Genomic DNA, 23,462 nt, shown 5'->3' with positions numbered 1-23,462 from the left:
ATATATTTCCTTAACACATGTTGTTTTTTTCCTTTTTGTGGTGATAACTGCGTACTGGCACCTCTGCCAAAATAAATCAACGTTCTCCCTGGCTGGGGATCCCATGGCTTGGGCCACTGGCAGCCCCAGCTGCTGGAAACCTGCCCAGGGCATTGACGGACTCCACCATCCATGCAGCTGGGAGCTTGCTGGGGTGTTGAGCCCCACAGGCAGCCCCAGCTGTGGGAAACCTAGCAGCGGTGCCTGGGTTGGGAGCTGGCTGAGTACCTCTCTTTATTCACAAAAAACCCCACTGCTTAGACAGTATAAGAAGGCTTTTTAATGTGGCTTGCATGTGATGTTAGATGATTTTGCAAGATTTCAGATAAAGAACATATGAAAAAAGTCTAAAATTGTCTTGTTTTCCGCTGCGAAAGATGACAAACGAACAATTATTTTACTTTACTTTCAAATGAGAATCTACAGAATTATTATACCAGCAGAAGCATGACAAAACAAACCCTAGGCTTGTTTTTATGACCATTATGTTAGTATAATAAAGAATACATATAAACATTGTTTTCTGTAGAAAGTTGCAGACCTTTCAAATAGTTGTGAGACTGGATTTCCAATATTTACTAGAGGTGTTATTTATATTGGCAGGAGAACTACAGTATTACAATATTTATAGATATTTTACAAATAAAATAAAGATGATTATTAGAGAAATTAGAGATTATTAGAGAAATGCAACACTTTTAATTAAATATTAATCATAATAGAGGTGACATCTATTTCGGCTTGATTGTAAAATATTTGTCACCTTTCCTGCCTATTTTAATGAAATTATAATTCAGTCATAAAAATTTGTGCTTCTACTTAAAGTTCGTCATTAACAAAATGTCTGTGCTGGGAGTATGTGTGTACAGAAAGAGACAATCTCTTCCCCCTCACCCCACTCCCCAAGCATGCTAAAACACCTCAAACCAAATGACTACATAGGGTCCCCTAAGAGGACTGCAGAGCATTTGTACACTCACTATCTCTGATTTTATATCTCAGACTATAAGAACTAATTGAAGGGTGGCAGCAGCCAAATATTTGTGACTTTGTCCACACCCACAACTATTTTAGATTTGAAGACAATTTATACCTTCAAATCAGTGGCACTACTATGGGCAGCTGCATGGCCCCACAGCATGCCAACATTTTTATAGCTGACCTGGAACAAAGCTTCCTCAGTTCTTGTCCCCTAGTGCCCCTCCTCTACTTGCACTACATTGATGACATCTTCATCATCTGGACTCATGGGAAGAAGAGTTCCATTGTGATTTCAACAGTTTCCACCCCACCATCAACCTCAACCTGGACCAGTCCACACAAGAGATTCACTTCCTGGACACTACTGTACAGATAAGTGATGGTCACATAAAAAACACCCTATGCTGGAAACCCACAGACCACTATGCTTACGTACATGCCACCAGCTTCCATTCAGAGCACACCACACGATCCATTGTATAGAGGCAAGTACTCAGGTACAACCATATTTGCTCCAATCCCTCAGACAAACACCTACAAGACTGTTCCCAAGCTTTCCTGAAACTACAATATCCACCTAAGGAAGTGAAGAAGCAGATTGATAGAGCCAGACATGTATCCAGAAGCCAACAAGGAAAACTAGAGAACACCCCTGGCCACCACATACAGCCCCCAGCTAAAACCTCTCCAATGCACCATCAGTGATCTACAACCATCCTGGACAATGATCCTTCACTCTCACAGGCCTTGGGAAGCAGACCAGTCCTCACCTACAGACAGCCCGCCAACCTGAAACAAATTCTCACCAGCAACTATAGACTACACCACAATAACTCTACACATGGAACCAATCCCTGCAACAAACATTGGTGCCAACTCTGCTCACATATCTTCACTAGCAACACCATCACAGGACCTAACCACATCAATCACACCATCATTCACCTGCACATCTACCAATAGAATATATGCCATCATGTGTCAGCAACTCCCCTCTGCCATATGCATTGGCCAAACTGGACAGTCTCTACGAAAAAGAATAAATGGACACAAATCAGACATCAGGAGTGGTAATATACAAAAACTTGTAGGAGAACACTTCAAGCTGGACACTCAGTAACAGATTTAAAAGTAGCCATCCTGCAACAAAAAACAGACTCCGAAGAGAAACTGCAGAGCTACAATTCATTTGCAAATTTGACAGTATCAACCAAGGATTGAAGAGAGACTGGGAGTGGCTGGCCAAGTACAAAAGCAGCGTCTCCTCTCTTGATGTTCACACCTCCACACCAGCTACCGATAATAGGCTACATCCTCCCTGTCTGAACTGACCTGGTTTCTCCTCTCTTGATGTTTACAACTCCACATGAGAGGCTGATAACGGGCCACATCCTCCGTGACTGAACTGACCTTGTCAACTCTGGCCCTCCTCTTGACTGGGACTCCCTCCGTTTCATAAGCTCATTTATTTAGACTCTCCTCTGGAACCCGCCACTCATATATCTGATGAAGCGGGTCTTTGCCCATGAAGCTTATGCTTATGCTTCAAAATATCTGTTAGTCTTTAAGGTGCCACAGGACTTCTTGTTCTTTTTAAATATTTTTGTTTTTTTTTTTTCAGCTGGAAATACAAATATTTGACCTACTCTTTTACAGATCCACCTGGCATGATTTCCAGATGCCTTCCAATCAAACCTTGCCACTTTAGGGAAAATTTAAAGACTCAGATGACTTCCTGTCTTAATAATAATAAAATGGCACACTGGCCTATGAGAGAATGGAGAAATGAAGGGCCTATCTGGGGGCAAGCACTCACAGGTGTGCGCAGTTGGTGGCAGGTGCATATCCTGACCACAGATACTTGTATGCAACTCCCATGGAAGCCAATGAGAGAGGAATTAGTCACTTGTCTGCTCTTACATGCTGATGTCCATAAATAGGAACCCTACAGTTATTTCCAGTATGGAGCTAGCATCCTGAAGTGGATTCTTATTGTGAATGCTCAGGTCTGCCAACAGGGAAGCAAGGGCAAAGGAGGCAATTGCCCTAGGGCCTGGCGATTCAAGGGGCCAGGTTTCCCAGCTGCTACCACTGTTACTGCAGCGGTGGTGGTGGCTGGAGTGCCAGGACCTTTAAATTGCCATCAGAACCATGTGTGCTCTGTGTGGTTCTGAGGGCTGGGCAGTGCCATGCGCTGGGCAGGGCTGAGGGCTAGATGTCACTGGCCCTGCGCCTTCTGCCCAAGGTCCCACCCCTTCCACAGGCACAGAGCCACCCCTCCCACACCTTGCAGGTGGATCAGTGGAAGCTGTTCCCCCAACCCTACCCCCATGAATCCTCTGACTCTTATTCACGGCAGAACGTGATGAATTACACTGGACAATCCAGAAAAAAGGAGACTGGGCAGGACGTGTCAGTTTCATGGCATGGGAAGTTATACAGTTGCACATGCTTTTGTGAATACAGAATAGCAGGTTGGAAATGAATGGCACCCATTGAAGCCTACGTCAAAACACAAGTGGGAGTAGGACTGGGCCCGAGAGGGCTACTCATTTAACTATTAGCAATTTGAAAAATGTAATATAGCAAAAAATGTACCTTGAAATAATCAATAAGTGCTTTTGAATACTTTACAGCGTGGTCTCTTTTGAGTCGGAACATTCTCCAGTAAAGAAGTGCCAAACAGCGATAACTGGAACAAAGAGAAAGAGGACAAAATGTAAAATGTGCAATAGCACCTTGAAAGCAGAAAGGTGTTCTCTGTGGCCCTTGAACCTGGGGCTATATGACGCAGGAACAGACTAGTCGATGGAGTAAATAAGACTAGTCTCAGGGCTATTCATCTTAGATGCCTGTGATCCCCAAGGGGTCTTCCAGCAGCTGGAGGCTGCCAGGGAACAGGGATGCCTTTGATGTGACCAAATTTCCCTATTCACATCTCTTCCCTGGGGACCAGAAGCTGCTAAGACAAATCTATTCTGCTTTAGGATTCCCCTACAAAGAGCATGCTACGCAGCAATAGCCAGAACAAAAGGGAAGCATGGGGAGGGCCTGGTCATTGTCTCTAAGGTTTTTAGAGCACCAGGCACCTTTATAATGCTGTACAATTAAGTAAACAATAAAAATAATTAACAATAATTATACAGTCAGAGAAATCAAGGCTGGAAAGCACCATAAGAAATCATCTAGAGAATTAACTACGCTGTACTGAAGCAGGACTGAGCATTCGTAGATCATCACTGACAGGGGTTTGTCTAACCTGGCCTTAAAACCTCCAATGACAGGTATTCTATGATCCTCCATTTACATTACAACAAGAAGCGATAAGTACTAATTTACTAAATGTTTCATTTTCTCTATTGGCATTTGTATATTCACAAGACAGAGGATTGCTCAACAGTACGTAATGCAACAAAATCAGTCATGCTTGTTTTCGTTTGGTCACAGAGGTCAAGATTTTCAATGATTATTTGTGGTTTTGAATGCCCATCCTGAGATCGATACCTTAGAGCAGTGTTTTTTACTTTTAAGACAATGGAACACTAAACATTAATTTTTTATGCAAAACTCCTATAAAAATTTTCTTAAAAAAATTGTTGCCAGACTGAAAAAAAACAACCAAACCAAACCAAAAAACACAGTACTATATAAGCAAAACCAAAACGAAGTCATTGTTATGATACCTGATTAAATTAAAAAGTAACATAATATCTGGTTTTAATAACAGAAAATATATACCATCCGTGTATGATATCAAAAAAGTGTCAGACACTTGTGGGACACCTGAGAGTTGCTCACGGAACACCAGTGTTCTTCTGAACATAGTTTAAGAAACACTGCCTTAGAGAAGCTTGAATTTAGAAAGTGCTGTGCTCTCACCCGCTGATAGTTTCACCCAACTAAGGTGAACTAGGCCCCCAAAATCAAGTCAAAGCACCCATAATCACTAGCTGCTGTTGCAAATCTCAGCCAGGGTTGTTATAATTCACTTTTACTTTTTTACATCTGCAACCTTGAAAGTTTGAAATTTCCTCTTTTACCACTAGAGGACAGTTTCTTCTTAGGAGATTGGAATCAAATAAACTATTTGTGTGGCAGTATGCCCAATTTGCATTGTACAGAGCCAAAGATACTTATAGTCCTCATAATTCTCACTCTGTCACCTTCATAGATTACAGTACATATGCAAATGGTGTCTACTCATCTGCTGTGTGGCAGACAATGACTTAGGGCTGCTATTCTGTGCGGAAGAAGTGCTCTGTCTACTTTCCCTCGCTGTGACCTTTCTGCTTAAATAGATGCAGCAGCTTTACGAATTTCATTAAATTCCACATACGAAAATGTTATATTGGTTCTGAAAGACATTACAAAACCCAGACATAGACATGGTCACCTATATTTTAAAACTATTTTTAGTCTTGTAAGCATTTTAAAAACACAGTCTTATTTGTGCACCCAATTCTACATCAACGCAGTGACAAAAGATGTATTTTAATTAAACTAGACCATTAAATAGTTTTTCTTTTATATAAAATGATAAATTAAGATTAATTTATAAATTCTAAACACACATTTAATTTAGATTTTTACACGTTAAGAATAAATTGTAAATTCCTTTTTACTAAGAATATTATATGTGTTAACTACATAGTAGTTAAAATTGAAATGTAATTTTAATAACATTATTATTAGTGTTCAGAACTGTTTATAGAATGCATATATCCAGGAATCTTCATTCAGAGAGTTGATTCAAATTGTTTAATTATCATCTTACTAACCCTTCATACAATATCAGTATAATTTATGATGATTGAACCTAAAATGTTATACAAAGAAGAAATTACGAGACGCTGTTACAAGAAAAGTACATCAGTCATAAAAACACAGACCATCAGGCTCTTAAAAACTAATTACACTGAGATGCCATAGCTGGCTTGTCATAGCCAATAAATATGAATTGCTTATTTACAGAAACAGAACACAGAGCAGGCACAAGGAAAAACACACAAGAGGCCTGGCTCTTCCAGGATCAGGAAATAGTCTCCTTCTGTGAACAGACAACGCAAAACCAAGCCCTCTGCCTTTTGACATTAAGTATTTGATTTTCAAGGACTGATTCACTGCATCAAAGAAATCGTTAAGTAAATAACGATCTACTAACCATAACGCTGCTAGCTGTTTGTCCTCCGGAGTGGCATTAGGGCCTGAGTGGGTGTTTAGTCTCACAGCATACCTTTACAAAAGGGATAAGAACCAGCATTAAGGCCAGCGTGTAGTAATAGCAGACTGCCTTGTTGGTCAGGACTCATTGAGCTATACTGACTTACTGCAGCTCAGCATGTGCCCCATTATGTTTATTCTTTCAGTTTTCTCAGCTGTGCATTGTGTTCGTCAGTCCACCAATAGCTCTCTCTCCCTCCCTGCCTAATTAACTCTCTTTAACAAGTAGTAAATCCCTTGGAAAGTCATACAGTATTAAGGGGATCCTGCTTTGGAGAGTTACTGCTCCTTGGTTTGCTCTGTGCGGTCCTCTCAAAATACCCTCCAGCCCTATGGAAACTCAACTTTGCAAAAATGCTCCCTGAAGTGTGCTATGGAGGCAGTGATTCCTCTCACACTGCAAATTTTGAACTTGTCTGTCCAGTTTTGCTTCTCCAGACACTGTGCAGCAGAGGGCAGCACTTAGCTTACATTTATTTAGGTCCTATCCTAGATGGATAGCTGTGTAAGTCTGTAGCTGCACAAATAGCAAGCAGTTCTGTGGCACCTCAGAGACTATAAATTTGTTGTCTGTCAAATCAAATTCTTTGAAGATCCACAACAGCAGCATTCTATTTCTAGAATCTATGTGCTATGCAGTGCCAGATCAATTCATGGAAACCTCAGCTTCTGGTTTAGCACCTGAGCACTGGACAAGCTGAGTGTGACATAAAACACCTCTGGGCTTGTTTCCAGAATAATACATGTTTCCTATAGTTAGCTGATTATATTTCACCACCATCTTGGTTATAAAACTCTAAGGCTGGGTCTATACTTGCCCCCAGCTTCAAAGGGGGCATGGTAATCAGGGCGAGGGGAGATTACTGATGAAGTGCTGTGGTGAATATGCAGCACTTCATTAAGCTAATTCTCCCCCCGCAGCAACTTCGAAGCGTCAAACTTCTAAGTGCCAGCATGCATGTAGCCACGGGTACTTTGAAGTGCCCACGCTATTTCCAAGTGCCTTTACTCCTCAAAATTGTGGGAAGTGAAGGCACTTTGAAGTTGGGGGCAAGTGCAGACAAGCCCTAAATCTGATATCAGTGCATATATATTGTGTGCATGATAATCCACTTCTCCTGATAAATCAGTTACTTTTTTGGATTACACCCAGCAGGCAGATCATAAGCAATTTATAACTATGAAATCTAGCTACATGCATACATGCAACTCTAAGCAAAATTCACATCCAGAGTCATGACTGTAAATATACTGGGATTAGAGAAAGCAAATGAAGAAGGGCAACTTTGCTTCTTGTGGTGCTGCAAGCGAGGGGAGGGCAGAAAGAGATACGGAAGGCTTTATAGTGGTGAGTAAAAGGTGTTTATCTTATGCCATTCCTTCTGGTCAAAGTCAGCTGGCTTTACTATGACTAGTGAGCATCAGAGTTGAGCCCAAACTGGGACCACAATACAGTGCAATTGTTTACACAAATGAGCATATGGTTCAATCAGCAGAGAAATCTGCAAGAAAACATTAATTTAAAAAGTTTTGCAGAGCTATCATTTTTAAAATGTTAAAATTTGAAAGTAAAATGTGTGCTGGTGAAAGCTGCATTGAGGCATTGCTGACTGAATGAAATTCTCTATCTACAGAACAAGTATAATACCGTCACCAGCGGTGCAAATTTTCTCCATCAGCTAGACATACCATTCTTTGGATGAGAAAATAGCTCAGACTCTGTGATGAGTCAATCTTTGCTTTTCTTAGATGAAACTGTTGATAAGGATGCCTGTTAATGACAGCTGTAATAGAGGAGGACAGTAGTGATGTGCACGTTTGTCCAGCAGGAACTGCATTGCGATTGCCAATATATTTCGCACAGACTAACAAATAGAAATGGGATGGGATGGATCTCTAATCACTATGAGTCTGGCTTGGATTATAATTGGTGATCAAATGAGGGACACTACGTAATTGCGTTATGGATTACCATAGGCACTGAGTTCCCCAAAAGATGAATATTGACTACTGAGGAGCTGTTTGTTTTCTATAATTTAAAATATTTTCATGTCTAATTTCTACCCATACCATTTTCCTCCCCCACGGAGAATAAACCCAAACAACTTACCTGATAAGTTCAACTGTTTCTGAATACATTGTATAAGGGGATTTAGATTCCATGGGACCTTGTTCCATAGCATTTCCACATTCAATAAATGACAATGCGGCCTCAGTATAGTTCAGTGCCTTTCCAAATTTCTCCACCTGGCAGATTAAATAAGGGCACACAGAAACACTACCATTACACATGGCAGCAAAACATGTTACACACAGGTTTGGTTGGTATAAACTGACACACAACAGGGTTTCCAATTCTGATAGACAAATATGGGGGCGAGGAAGCAACACTACAACAAAGAAAAAGCTATTGTCAAGGAAATTTATGACTGTGGTTGAGCAAACTGTTTTGGATAAAATAACAAAAGAAGGAGCAGGAGAAGAAAAAGGAATCAGAGAAAAATATGAACTCCCTTATCCCTTATCCTGCTCGGATGTAAATACCATTTTTCAATGCTGAAAAATTGCAGGTAATGACTAGTCTGTAACTAAGAGAAATAAGGAATATATATTTGGATTTTTTTCTGAGAATTTTCCACAGGGCTATTGGAAAATTATCAAGGCAGGTAAGATCTACAAATGATTATGAGCGGTGTTCCCTGTAAGATGAGTGTTTAGACAGCCTCCCAGGAGAGATTCAGGGGCTGTCCAGCTGATTATCAGAATGCCCAGAGCCACCCACAGCTGGCAGCATGTTTTTGTATTGTTATGCAAATCCACAGGTGCCTTAGTGCACATAACAAAATTTCCACCCATAGATGGAAAAAATTAGAAGAAACTCTGATTATGAGGATGAAATTTTGCCTAAAATACAAACTAGACTTGGATCAAAGCTCTGAGTTATTAACATATAAAGTTATTCTTAGTTCCTCTTCTTGTCCAGATTTTGCACACATTTGCATTAGCAGGTTTCTGTCAAGATCCAGAAGGAGAAATATCAAAGGATTACAAGAAAGGCTGCAGGTACTTCCAACCCATTTAACACTAGGAAATGCCAGAGAGTATACCAGATAGCCTGTTATTGTAAGATTTCCTATTTCTTTTCTAGACTAAAGGGTTTTAGATAAGTCTGCATAAAAGCTTTAGATGGGCAGGCTTTGGATTCATGCTTAGTCAAACTGCTTTACTATGCCTGTGTGTACTCCATAAGAAAGGGATGTGGGTGAATTCTAAATCTACCCTTCTACCATGACTTCTATTTTCTTCCATCAGAATCCAAATAGTGAACAGGTGGTACAAAGCCATTAGTATAGTCAATTCCTCTCATTGAAATCTATTGCACAGACAAAAAGACTTGTTGATCTTACTCCTGTATAAGGGTAGATCTACCCTGCAGAGTTACTTCAAAATAACAGCCTTTATTTCAAAATAACTTTGCTAGCATCTACACAACGCAATTGCTATTTTGAAATAATTTTGAAAGAGCAGTTGGATTATTCTGAAATGCGTAAACCTCACTGAACAAGGAATAGCACCTATTTTGAAATTTCTGTTTTGAAATAGGGGCTGTTTAGACAGGCAATAGAGCTTATTTTGAAATAAGCCACAGTGTGTCCAATGGCTCTATTTCAAAATAGGCTCTATGCGTGTAAATGCTATATTTCAAAATAGCTAAAGAATCTGTCACAGTACTGTCAGCTCTAGCCAGGGTGGCTGACAGCCACCCACAGATCCATGGGCAAGGTGCGGGGCCTGGCTCTGTGCCCCTAGAAGGGTGGGGCCTTAAGCAGAAAAGCTGGGGGGGCCTCAGGCAGTCAGCCTTTAGCACTGTCCAGACGGTTGTGCACCTCGCCCTCCAGCTCTCAGAGCAGCACCATGGCAGGCCTGGAGCTATTCAAAGGGGCCTGGGGCTCTAGCCACCACGGCTATTGCAGTAGTGGTGGCAGCAGCTGGGAACTCTGGGGCCCTTTGAATCTTTAGACCCCTGTGCAATGGCCTCTCCTTGCTCCTCCCTGTCGACAGGCCTGTCTCTAGCCCATCCCCAACATGTCTCTTGCCATTTTCTCTGAGGCACACCTAGTGAAGAGGAGGAGTGCCACAGTTCCACATACAGCCTTGGACATCGCTTTGTTATAGGGAAACCTTGGCTATGCAATTAGAGCAGCCAAAGCCAGGGTCAAGAATTTGTTATTGCAATGGTCAGTTGTGTCAGTCCGGTTACTCTAGAGTTTCACAGAAGTCAGACACAGAAACCATTATCTGAGTACTGACCTTATTTTGGGAGGAAGTACCTGTACAAAACCAGGAATCTTATGGCCTCACAGCAGTAAAGCTTTCTCCAAAGTCCTTTCAGAACAACGGGAGTCTTCCTTTGGCTTTGGGTTGATCATCAGGCCAGTGGTGAGCCAGATAGTTTTACAGTACAAAAAGATGTCTTTTTGGACATCTAATAGAGTTGCTGCAGCTCAGATTTGTAAAGGTACCTAAGGGGCTCTCGGCATTGCTATACCCAACTGATTTCGGAGCCTATGCCTCATTTTCAGAAGGTATTTAAGTTCTATTTACAGTCAGTGGGTTTTAGGCCCCTAAATGCTTAAATCCCTTTAAAAATGAGATTTAGGGTTCTAACTCAGTGAGGTGCTGCAACAATGAGAGCCACAACATTTAAACACCTTTCAAAATCCTGGCCTATTACTATAGCTACTAATTAAAGCAAAGGAGTAAATGGAAATTTTCATTTATCCAAGAGTTGATCCTAGCAAGTTATTTGTTTAGGTCATAGTTTATTGCACTATGAACGCTAGATTGTATAAACACTTCTAAATTTACCGAGCCCAGCCATCCTGATAACAGATTTTATAATTAGCCTAGCTATGTTGCTCTGTTGAAGAAATTCCAATTACAAAATTAATTCGGAACAAATAACTGGAATGAAAATGTTCTCACCATCGCATCTGCTTTATGCTTCTTCCGTTTAGCTTCTTGCATAAAGTGATCAGCATTGCGTGGTCTACAATGGCAGAATAGGAATATATTTCATTATTTTTGAAATGCAAAACATTTTGTAGTTATTTTGTCCCTGATTTGCAAACATTTTTGCAAAGAAAATGTACTTAACATGGAAACATGCATTTTGTATTTCCAGATTACTTCCTGTAGATAGAGCAGCATTTATGGCTGTTCTCATTCTTGGGTAGCTAATAGTTGAAAGAAAAAAAAAGTTAATAAAATTTGTTTTTATGGATGATACCAAATGCCTCCCAAATTAATGCAGCTTTGACTGGCAAAACAGACACCTGTACTATACGGAGCAAATAAATAAAAAGAGATAAATAGGGATGAGAGTAAAAGGGTCACATAAAAACTTCTGGGTCACATTTGTACCCAAAAAAATTCTTTCTCAGTTTAACATAAAAGATGTTTTACATACAGCAGTGTTGAAAATGAAATGCATTCCCTTAATTTTGGCACCCATGAGATATAGAATATTCATTTTTATATCTGAATGTTTCATCTGCACACTGCCCACTAATCCATATTTGTCCGCACTCCTTCTAACGGCCCAAATTTCAAAAATCTCTAAGCAGTTGCACACAGCAGTCATCTATAAAAGTTACGAAATGCCAGAATTATGGTCGCCTATGCAATTGTGCTTATTAAAGTAAGATTCAGTCTTTAATTATATGATCACCTAGTACTTGTTCCACAGAATCCCAGCCTCATTTAGTGCATAGGTTGGGACATGCTCTGGTGATGAATCAGAGTTGTATAATAAAAGAGCTTATTTGTATAAGGATCCCTGCTTCATTATGTTACAGAATATGGAAGATTGTCATAAATGAGGCAGGGGCTTGCAGAAAGAGAAAGGATGGTCTCATACAGCACTTGAGAATGAGATTCTATCCCTGCTTCTGCCACAGAATCCCTGTGTAATGCTGGGCTAGACACTTAAACCAAACTCTCTCACAGATGATCACTAATTATGTATTCCTCATTTGATGGGTGCCTTACCTGAGACCCTGGGATCTGACATTCAGAAGTGCTAAGTACTCACTGCTCCAGATGAACTCAAGGACAAGCGCTTTGAACATATAAAGTGCTATATAATAATACTATGTAGCCTGAAAAATCTAATCGTGAGTATCTTATATTGAGCACCCTAAATTAGTAGATACTGTAGACCTTGATTTCTTTGTGCCTCTGTCTTCCACTTGCATAACAGGGATAATATTACCATGTCATCTCAAAGAGGTGTTGTGAAAGTAAATGAATGTTTGTGAAAGTCCACGAGGAAATTAATAATTCAATCTTCAGAACAAAGTATGAATAATGCGCACTGAATGAGGCATCGAACAATCAGGATAAAACAAATGCAGAACAGCTGCTCATTAAGCGAGTGCTGTCCAGCCTGTGTACTGAATGAGGCTGTGGTCATCTGGAAAAAACAGTATGTGATCATTTAATGAAAGATTGTATAATACATACACATTAGTAACAGAGACGTAGCTGTGTTAGTCTGTACTCCAACAAACAAAACAGCAGAAATGTAGCTCTTTAAAGACTAACAAAATCACAAAGGTCAGCCACCAGATTTGCTGTGGTAACATCAGGGATGGTATTCCTGATAGCTTGTAGTCCATCTTCATGGACCTATGTAACTTTGTTCTGACCCACAGTTATTTCCAATTTGGGGACAATTTATACTTCCAGATTAGTGGCACTGCTATGGGCATTCACATGGCCCCACAGTATGCTAACATTTTTATGGCCGACTTAGAAAAATGATTCCTTAGCTCTCGTCTCCTGTTCCCTCTCCTTTACTTATGCTACATGGATGACATCTTTATCATTTGGAACCACAGTAAAGAGACTCTGGAAGAATTCCACAGAGATTTTAACAACTTGCATCCCACCATCAATCTCAGCCTTGATTATTCCGCATGAGAAATACATTTCCAGGACTGCGCAGTACAAATCACTGATGGCCACGTCGACACCACTCTCTACCAGAAATGCACTGACTGCTACACTTACTTACATGCCTCCAGCTTCCATCCAGCACACACCACACAATCCATCATTTAAAGTCAAGCCCTTAGATACAATCGCATCTGCTCTGATCCTACTGACAGAGACTGAAAACTTAAAGACCTCTACCAAACATTTATTAAACTTAATTGCCCACTGGAAGTAGTAAAAAAAAACAGATTGACAGGGTTAGACGAATACCCAGAAACCAACTACTTCAAGATAGGCCCAAGAAGATCAACAACAGAACACCAGTTGTTATCACCTATAGCCCCCAATTCAAACTTCTGGAACACATCATCAAACACCTACAACCTGTTCTAGAACAAAATGCTACACTCTCTGGAAGGCCTTAGGTGACAAGCCTGTCCTTTCCTATAGACAACCTACTAACCTAAGAAAGATGCTCAACAGCAGTCACTGGCTACACCACTGTAATACTAATCCTGGAACTTTTCCTTGCAACAAACCCCACTGCCAACTTTGTCCACATATTTATTTTGGGGATACCATCACTGGACCTAACCATGCTAGTTACAAGATCAAGAGCACATTCTCGTGTACTTTGACCAACATTATATATACATATATACATATATATATATATATATGCCGTTATATGCCAACAATGCCCCTATACAACGTATATGGGCCAGACTGGGCAAACTGTTCATCAAAGAATGAATGGACACAGAGCAGACATCAGGAATCTCAATACACATAAGCCGGTCAGTGAACACTTCAGTGGAGTGGGCCATTCTCTTAAAGACCTGAGAATCTGTGTCTTAGAACAAAGAGATTTTAAAAACAGATTACATAGAGAAAGTTCTGAATTGTAATTCATATTCAAATTCGACACATTAACACTTGGTATGAACAGAGACATCCATCACCTCACCCATCACAAGGACTGTTCCCTTCCTTTGATGCTTGTAATTATCTCAGGCAGGGCACTTACATCCTATGCACTTGATTTGTCAGTTTTTATTGCAATTTCTTGGACCTCTGTACTTATAAATGTCAGTCTGTATTGGAAATAAAATTGATCTGATGAAGAGGGTCTGTCCCACATACACCCTAGTTAGCTGAATTAGGTTGTAAGACAACTTGAACTGTGGCCTTTCCTGTCTTTTGAGTGCTGGACTTAGCAACCTTAACGCAGGCTGAACTCCTCTACTCCAGCACTCTCTAGTCTGTCAACATCTGTAGTCTGGCATGATTTTAGTTAGCTGGATATCCACTTGTCATGGATGTGGCCAGGTTTCCCATGGCCCCATGAAATTTGTCCTGGCTCTCAGTGTTCTGTGCTGTTATTTAGCCGTAATTTACCCCAAATGTCTTCTAAGAGCCAAGTATAGAGTGGAAGTGTTGGTAATGCTGCTAGACAATACTGACCTCCCATCATTCAGCAAATTTTCTTGTTTGGCACCGGTCAAGTCTTGAGGGTGCCAAACTCGGGGGGGGTTTCAACATGAAATATTCTTTTAACATAGCTACGTGCCGCTTAGAAAGCCACAGCCACAAGGTTAGAGAAGCCGGTCCAGATAGTGTTCCTTCAAATGGGGGGCCATAAGCCTATCAGGAAGCTCACTGGCCTCTACCTAAAGTTTGGCAGCAGGAGGCTGTGCTACAGGAACTGAAAGATGCCAGTATCATTCCCCTGTACAAAAGGAAAGGCAATCAGGTCTCTTGCCATAACCATTGTGGCATGTCGCTTCTTGCCACTGCAGGAAAAATACTCACCCAAGCCACGATAACCCAGCTAATTGATCAATTTGTAGAGAAGGTCCAGCCTGAAAGGCATTGTGGCCTCTGCCCTGGGCATAGTACTTCACACAAGATCTTTGCACTCTGGAATGTTCAGGAGAACAGAATGTGAACAGAATCAAGGCCTATATGTAATTTGTGGTGATCTTACTAAGATCTTTGACCTTGTGAATACTGGTGGCCTGTGGACTAATCTGATTGTCCTGATAGGTAAATCAATGTTATTTAGTCTTTTTCATGCAGGAGTGCAGGTTTGTGTCCTTGACTAATACTGCTTCTCAACTCCTTGCACTGCCACAAATGGATCAAAAGAAAACGGTGTTCTTGTTCTGACATTATTCAGTTTCATGTTTGCAGCTGTTCTAAAAGATGCAGTAAGAGACTTTGATGCTGGCACTTGTATGCAGTACCACAGGGATGGAGCTGTCTTGAATTTACATTTTCTGTGTTTTATGAAGTTATGAAGATAATTATATGTGAATTGCTGTTCAGTGATGACTGTGATGTTGGCTCATAATTTCAAGGATACTCAGTTGCTCAGGACAACTTTGTGCGTGCAGCAAAAGGTTTTGGCTTAACGATCAGCCTAAACCAAGACAGAAGTCATGGTCCAGGCTCAAATGGAAAGTACTGCAACTACTCAAGGTCATTGACAAACTTTGCTACTTCAGCCGTCTTGTTTCATAAGCCACAAAAATTGAGGATGACATGAAACACATTGGTGCAGTCAGCAATGCCTTTGGAAAACATCATCATCATCCTTCAATGAATATGGTGACAGCTTGCAAACAAAAATAGTTGTTTATTGAAGTATGGTCACCACTGCACTTCTCAATATACAGATTACTTATTAATGCCATATACAACACTTGGACCAATTCCACCTATGATGTGTATGGCAGATAATTGGAACTGAATGGCACGATATGGTTCCTAACAAAGTGGCCTCTGAGAGCTGCAGCATTTCAGGCATTGAAGCTTTCATAGTGCAAGCACAGATGAGATGGTGCAATCATGTGGTCCAGCTATGTGATAGTAGAATGCCAGAGAATGCAGACTGGATCTTGTTTTGGGGACAGACCAAGAAAATGTTACAAAGGCCAACTTCCAATCATGCAATATTGACCTTGATGCCTTGGAGGTCCTAGAACATGGTAAGATCTGAAGGCAGCAGCCCTGCCAAATGGGACAGAAAGACTTAGGGTACATCTTCACTGGAGGGAAGATTGACCCTGCCGTAGTCGATCTTCCGGAGTTTGATTTAGTATGTCTAGTGGAGATGTGCCAAATTGAACTGACAGGGCTTTGGCGCCAATACTCCTCCCCCTGGTAGGAGTAAGGAAAGTTGCTCTTATTGACGTCCCTTAGTGGATATGGCACAGAAGCCCAAATTAATGTACGTCAGCTCTTCCTACATAATTAATATAGCTGGAATTCCAAGCCTTAATTTGACCTTCCCCTGTTGTGTAGACCTGCCTTTTGATAGACCAAAGACTGTTACAGGAGGCACAGTCAAGACTTACAGCTAAAATCTACAATCACTTGTGGCACCATGGACAGAGCTGTGGGTCCAGCATGAGTCTTTGGTCTTATCTCAGCACCCACAATAGGTAACTGTAGCTCATCTGTCAAACTGACGACAAGAAATTCCATCCTCATCTTTACTATCATGTGTATAATATATATTTCAACCCTCAAAGCTTTTAAAAAAATTAAGATTGCTAGCTGATAACACGTATCACTTCCTTTACAGAACCCAAGCACTTAACATCAAGGAAATGAACAGTTAAAGATATTCTAAATCTTACACTACCCCTTGAGCCTGTAAGCACTTACACATATGCTTAGCTTTACCTTCCTTGAGCAGCTGCAATGAAATAAACAGGGCTTATCATGATGGTCCCTCATAACCCTGAAAGATGGATAGCAGTGGCTGACAATCTCTGGATTGGAGACATTGCGCGAAGAAGACAACTCATAATGGTACTAAAGTAAAGCATGTGCATGCGTGTTTTCAGGATCACAGCCATAATAAACAAGTCGTCCCATGGCAACTTTTAGACTAATAGATATTTTGGAGCATATGGTTCGTGGGCACAGACCCATTCCATCAGATGCATGAGTTGGGGTTCTAGAGGAGGGTTTAAATATATGGGCTCATGAAAAGGAGGGAATCTCAGTCCAGAGGAGGGCCAGAATTGACAAGGTCAGTTCAGTCATGGAGGATGTGGCCCACTTCCAGCAGTTCATGTGGAGCTGTGACCATCAAGAGAGGAGAAACCAGGTCAATTCATCAGGGAGGATGTGTCTCATTATCAGTAGCTGATGTGGAGGTGTGAATATCAAGAAAGGATAAACTGCTTTTGTAATTGGCCAGCCATTTCCAGTCTCTGTTCTGTTGGTTGATGGTGTCAAATTTGCAAATGAATGTAGTTTTGCAGTTTCTCTTTGGAGCCTGTTTTTAAGTCTTTTTTTTTTTAGTGTTGTTGCAGGATGGCTACTTTTAAATCTGCTACTCAGGCTGTGGCTACGCTAGCCCAAAACCTCAAAATGGCCATGCAAATGGCCATTTCGAAGTTTATTAATGAAGCGCTGAAATACATATTCAGCGCCTCATTAGAATGCCAGCAGCCGCAGCACTCTGAAATTGATGCGGCTCGCCGCCATGCGGCTTGTCCAGACAGGGCTCCTTTTCAAAAGAACCCCGGGAATTTTGAAATCCCCTTATTCATACCTGCTGTTAGGAATATGGGGACTTCGAAGTAGCCGGGGCCCTTTTGAAAAGGAGCCCTGTCTGGACGAGCCGCGCAGCGGCGAGCCGCGTCAATTTCGAAGTGCCGTGGCTGCCCACATGCTAATGAGGTGCTGAATATGTATTTCAGCGCTTCATTAGTAAACTGTGAAATGACCATTTGCATGGCCATTTTGAAGTTTTTGGCTAGCGTAGACATAGCTGTGGTGTGCTCTGAATGGAAGCTGGAGGCATGTAGGTAAGCATAGTGGTCTGTGGGTTTCCAGCGTAGGGTGGTGTTTATGTGACCATCACTTATGTGCACAGTAGTGTCCAGGAAGTGTGATGGCCAGTGGTGTTCTGTTGTTTTCCTTGTTGGGCCTGTCTTGTAGCAGGTGGCTTCTGGGTACACGTCTGGCTCTGTCAATCTGTTTCTTCACTTCCTTAAGTAGGTATTGTAGATACAGCAAAGCTGGGTATGGCCATAATAAGCAAATAATCATTCTTTTCAAGTAGAAAGAAATGAAGATTTCATCTCAACACGATACCTTTACTCAGATCCATGGATTGCTAGGTTGCTGTTTCTTTTCATATTTCAGTATCCAAATACCTTCTTTACAGTAAATAAAGTCCAGTTATCCAGGTCTGAATGCTGGTGAAATCACAGCAGAATTTTTGGATGCTGTCTTGATCCATCACTCAGTTTGCACACTCAGCAGCTGACTTCTCAACGAGCTGCTGCACACCATCTATCAGTCGCTTAGTGCTCACCCCCTGGCTTGATGACCTGCTGCCATTCTTTCCATGATAACTTTTGTGAGGTTATTTGCATTTCTATGTCCAATGTGACACCTGTTAATTTCAAGGGCAGAGGCTGGTTCTCTCCAAGAATGTGTATAGTATAAGCAACATCTTCTTTTCTGCCCAGGGAAATACGCAGTCTTTGCCACCACCACATCTCAAAGGCTGCAATTCGGCAGCATTCATTTCCCAGGGTTCTCATCTAGGATTGAACTGAGGGTTTTTGGCAGCCTAGGCAAACTATGACATTGACAACCTCCACTCCCATTCAATAGAGAGAAAAATAAGAAGTCTAGCATGAAATTTAACCTTCATTTACTTGGCATTTGAAATGAACAATGTAAAATAAAAACAAATGATTTCTTTCTACTTGTCAGTAATCCTAACACAACTGTACTGTATAGGGGAAACCGCCCAGTAGCCGACACTTTAAAGTTTTAGGCATTTTGAGTTATACTCAGTGTTTCTCATCAGCACTAGAAGCAGGTGCATTTCAAGGTGCAACTTTTTTCTTTCAAAGAAACTGACTTTTGGGAGTCCTCATCATTGGAGGATTAGAAAATTTCAGGGACCACTTCCTTCCTGTCAGGGATTTTAATTCCATTTTCTCAGTTCATGATGGGATGAGTCCACCTCTACAACTCTTCATGGATGTGGGGGCGGGAGAGAAAGGAGCAGCGAGAAATTACTGAAGTCTTTGCATCTGATGAAGTGGGTCTTTGACCACAAGAGCTTATCCTCCAAAATATCTGTTAGTCTATAAGGTGCCACAGGACTTCTTGTTGTTCACTGAAGTCTTTGTTCTTTGATGGCTCATTTGTTTTCAAAGGGCCTTCTTCCTGGGCAGGACCTAACACCTTCTGTAGAAAGCCAGCATTTCTGCAATAATTCATGCTCCTTTCTTGTTTGATGATTTCCACAACTACAGGGGACTACAATGCTAAATCATAAAATAGCCTTATGACTGGGGGTACAGGTGTTATAAGTGAGATTAATACACACAGTATCCTATGGACATTTAATAAATCTAAACACTGAATACGTTCTTAGAAGCTTAACACCTATTTTAACAACACTAACACTTTGATACTCGTAATTATCTCAGATAGGACAATTAACATCCACCCCACCCATCACTCCCTTCCTTCAATCCTATTTGATTTGTCAGTTTTTATTGCAATTTTTTTTGGTCCTCTGTACTTATAAATGTCAGTTTGTTTTGGAAATAAAATTGATCTGATGAAGTGGGTCTGTCCCACGAAAGCTCATCACCAAATAAATCACTTTGTTAGTCTTTAAAGTGCTACATTTCTGCTGCTTTGTTTTGTTGGAGTACAGACTAACATCACTACCTCTCTGTTACCAACACACAGGGTAAGCCTGGCTCACACCTATGCATCTGTCTGTGTTCAGTGAGGCCTATGGGCCTTGACATGAGCTGGCATCTGGTCTGCTAACATCACACATGTTTCTCATTCTCCTATTATGTAGCTCAGTGGAGGTGTACATTCAAAATTTTTATATTAGGAGGATGAGATGAGTCACAAAGATACTGACAATAACACAAGTGGTACTGGAGCCATAACTGCTATGGAAACCAAGAGAAACAACAGAGTCCCCTCCCCAGCAATTAATCATGGTGCTTAATTTCTCAACAAAGAAATGTTGCAATTTAGTAATAGACTTGTTTAACCTGTTTCCTTCAAACACAGGTGGTGGAATAAATTTTCCAGGAGATTTAACTACGGCTTGGAGGGATAAAAACATGCTGTTTTCCAAGTGAAAGGGAGACTGAGGTTAGACAGAAGTAAAATCTGACATCTGAGTAATATTTAATTACCTCTGACAAAAACATTTGACAGATTTTCTTCCTCTTGACATAGCCTTTGGTTTTTGAGTAAAACTAGGTATTTTCAAAAATTAGGTATGTTAAAAATGCTCAATAGTGGGAACTGGCTGCAATTTGAACTTGTAGAGAAGAGTCTACTACTTTTTCGTAATGATAACAATATGGAAAAGGAACAAAAAATTCTTTGTACAAAATGATTCTTTTCGTCCCTTTCAACATGGAATTTCACCCCAGATTTACAATGGTCCTTTTTCCAAGACTGCAGGGCTGGACTGACAAAGCTTTACATTCTAGTACCTCATACTACATCACAGTTAAAAGTACCTCCTGTACCCACTGAGGTCCCCACATTTTTCTAGTGTGTGTGGAATCCTCATCACTGGAGATTTCAAGATCCAGTTGGACAGACACCAGTCAGAATTGGTCTAGGTACACTGAGCCTGCCACAGCCCAGGTGGGTGGATTAGAAATCAGTATTTCTCAACCTTTTTGACAGCAGAGACCAGGTTGCTGTTTTCCCAAACTACATTAAGGCTGCAGCCACACTCTGAGATGAAATCGGTTTTAAAGGAGTTAGCTCGACATTAAAATGTCTCAGTCTTCACTGTAAATGTCATTAGCTCGATTTAGTTGCCCTAATATCGATAACAAAATGTCAATATTAACAGATGGGTACAGCTTCAATTTCAAATTTAAAATCTTGAATAAAGGCTAGTGTGGAAGTGCCAACTTCTTAATTCGGATTTATTAGCCACCACAAGCGTCCCTTTTGTATTCCACAAAGCTATGTGCTGCACCTGGCTCACTGACACTAGCGGGAGCTGGGAAACTGACCAGGGCTGCTGCGCTGTAAGTTTCCTGGGTCCAGGGCTTCTGTGCTGTTGTCCCACAGCTTGGGGAAGCCAGGAAATTGACCAGGGCTGCTGCGCTGTCAGTTTCCTGCATTCCCCAAGCAGCAGGGACCTGGGAAACTGACAGTGCTGCTGCACCTGGCTCCCAGATCAGAATGTGGGGCTGAGGGAACTGTGGGATAGGTTCCCACAATGCACTGCTGCAACAGTCAATGTTTGGTGATTACAGTGTCGAAGAAATATTTTGGGAAGTTGTTGGGAGCCTGTGGAAAGTGAGGATACTCAAAAATCGATTACAAAAACACAGCATTATAAAATAGATTTAAATAAATTTGAATTTATCTTGTAGTGTACATGTAGCCTAGGAGATCTCAGTACCAGCACTGGTCCATGGACCAGTTGTTGAGAAATACTGGACAAGATGATGGCTTGAGGTCCTTTCCAGCCCTAGATTAATATGATTTTATGAAGCAAAATGAGTGATAACAAATGGCAGATATTTGGATTTATCCTCTTTGTCACTTGCAGGATTATCCCAAACTCATGTCTCTAAAACTTTTCTCCCACTACACACCATCACGCATAGTCTTTCTTTGCGTGTATAATTTGTTTGTTAAAAGTGTCCTGGCAGCCTGCAAAAACAAAGTAAAATAATTCAATACAATTGTATTCTACTTATACAGAAATTAATTGTAAAGCTTTCCCCAAGTTCCAGCATGTCGGGAGTTGAGTTTCAACTAGAGCCATTTATACAGATAGGTCCAAAATGCAAAGTTTAGTAGGCTCCCTACACTTGGGATGGGTTGGATGTGGGGTATTGGCTTGAGCCCACTTGTTTGTACAGTGAAAAATGCTGATTTTTGACAGTAGATTTTTAGACATGAATTGAATTTTTACTTTTTAAAAATGACTGAATATTAATTTTATAGATCATAAGAATGGCCACACTGGGTCAGACCAAAGGTCCATCTAGCCCAGTATCCTGTCTTCCAACAGTGGCCAATGCCAGATGCCCCAGAAGGAGTGAACAGAAGAGGTAATTATCAAGTGATCCCTCTCCTATCACTCATTTCCAGCCACCGAAACACAGAGGCTAGGGATACCATTCCTAGCCATCCTGGCTAATAGCCATCGATGGACCTAACCTCCATGAATTATTCTAATTCTTGTTTTTAAATCCTGTTAAAGTCTTAGTTTTTACAACATCCTCTGGCAAAGAGTTCCACAGGCTGACTGTGTGTGCTGAATGAAGGAATAAGTAATTCTAATTAATACAGATTTCACTTTTGTCATTTAACGTAACTTTGGGATAGACATAAGAGACTGTAAGACTGAATTAAAACATATTTTTTTAAATTGTAATATTGTGCCCAGTTCATGGAAGTACAAAAGTCCATATTACTATATCTGGAAACTCAGCACATTTAGCGTCCTTCAAGGTATTATCATTAAGGGAATCATTAAGGAAATATGTGTTTGTCGACCTACATTGTCAATATACACACAACCTATGAAGAACCACTTAACTCTCCATAGTGAAAAATGTGCCTGACATTCAATTATATGCCACAGATCTGCAAACATTGTAAGCAGCTTACAAATCTGCTGAAAAAGTTTGAAGATGAAATTTCTCGTTAGATTTTATGTAAATTAGCTGTTTTGTTTTAAAGATGCAGGCAAATAATATTGTGCTTTGGTTGGTTCGGTACCACAGTTCAGAAAAAGTGGCTATTTCAAAAGTTTTATTACTCTGTGTATGACGAAGGGTAGTGGAACTGGAATACTGTGCTCAAAAAGCCACCGTTATTTTGAGTGCGGGGGGAGGGGGAGAGCTTCATTGTTGCTATTTTGGGATATGTTTGTATCCTGAAACAGCAATCACCACATAGCCTAAAAGGCAACAGAAAGACTGCTAAAAAGCAGAGCCAGCTCAGGATCCTGGGTGCATTCTCACTGAAATGAGCTGGGATAATATGCCATTAAGGAAACCAACACTTCTTGATGAGAATTCATCTAACTATACTGCCTGGGTAGCTCCATCAGGTGCCGCTGGAACTTGTTCAACATATTCTTAGTCACACCCACCTGATCACCTGGACAGTGCCACAGAATCTGTCCAGCCATTTACAAAATAGAAAACCGCACTGCGAGTTTT

At 40.9% G+C, this 23,462-nt stretch overlaps 1 protein-coding gene across 1 annotated transcript in view; it reads right to left on the bottom strand.

The window, feature by feature from the left end:
* The window catches only part of AFF3 (ALF transcription elongation factor 3), a 515,483-nt gene that overhangs the window by 3,430 nt on the left and 488,591 nt on the right, over positions 1-23,462 (bottom strand). The window contains exons 16-19 of the mRNA XM_074986799.1: positions 11,227-11,290; positions 8,351-8,487; positions 6,182-6,253; positions 3,619-3,712 (exon numbers count right to left, since the gene is read on the bottom strand). Coding sequence (XP_074842900.1) covers positions 3,619-3,712; positions 6,182-6,253; positions 8,351-8,487; positions 11,227-11,290 — 367 coding nt within the window. The remainder of the gene's footprint in view (positions 1-3,618; positions 3,713-6,181; positions 6,254-8,350; positions 8,488-11,226; positions 11,291-23,462) is intronic.

Source organism: Carettochelys insculpta, chromosome 1, assembly GCF_033958435.1.
Source record: "Carettochelys insculpta isolate YL-2023 chromosome 1, ASM3395843v1, whole genome shotgun sequence".
NCBI classification, from domain to species: domain Eukaryota; kingdom Metazoa; phylum Chordata; order Testudines; family Carettochelyidae; genus Carettochelys; species Carettochelys insculpta.
Note: the sequence above shows the minus strand (reverse complement) of the source record. Positions and strands in the feature narration are given on the sequence as shown.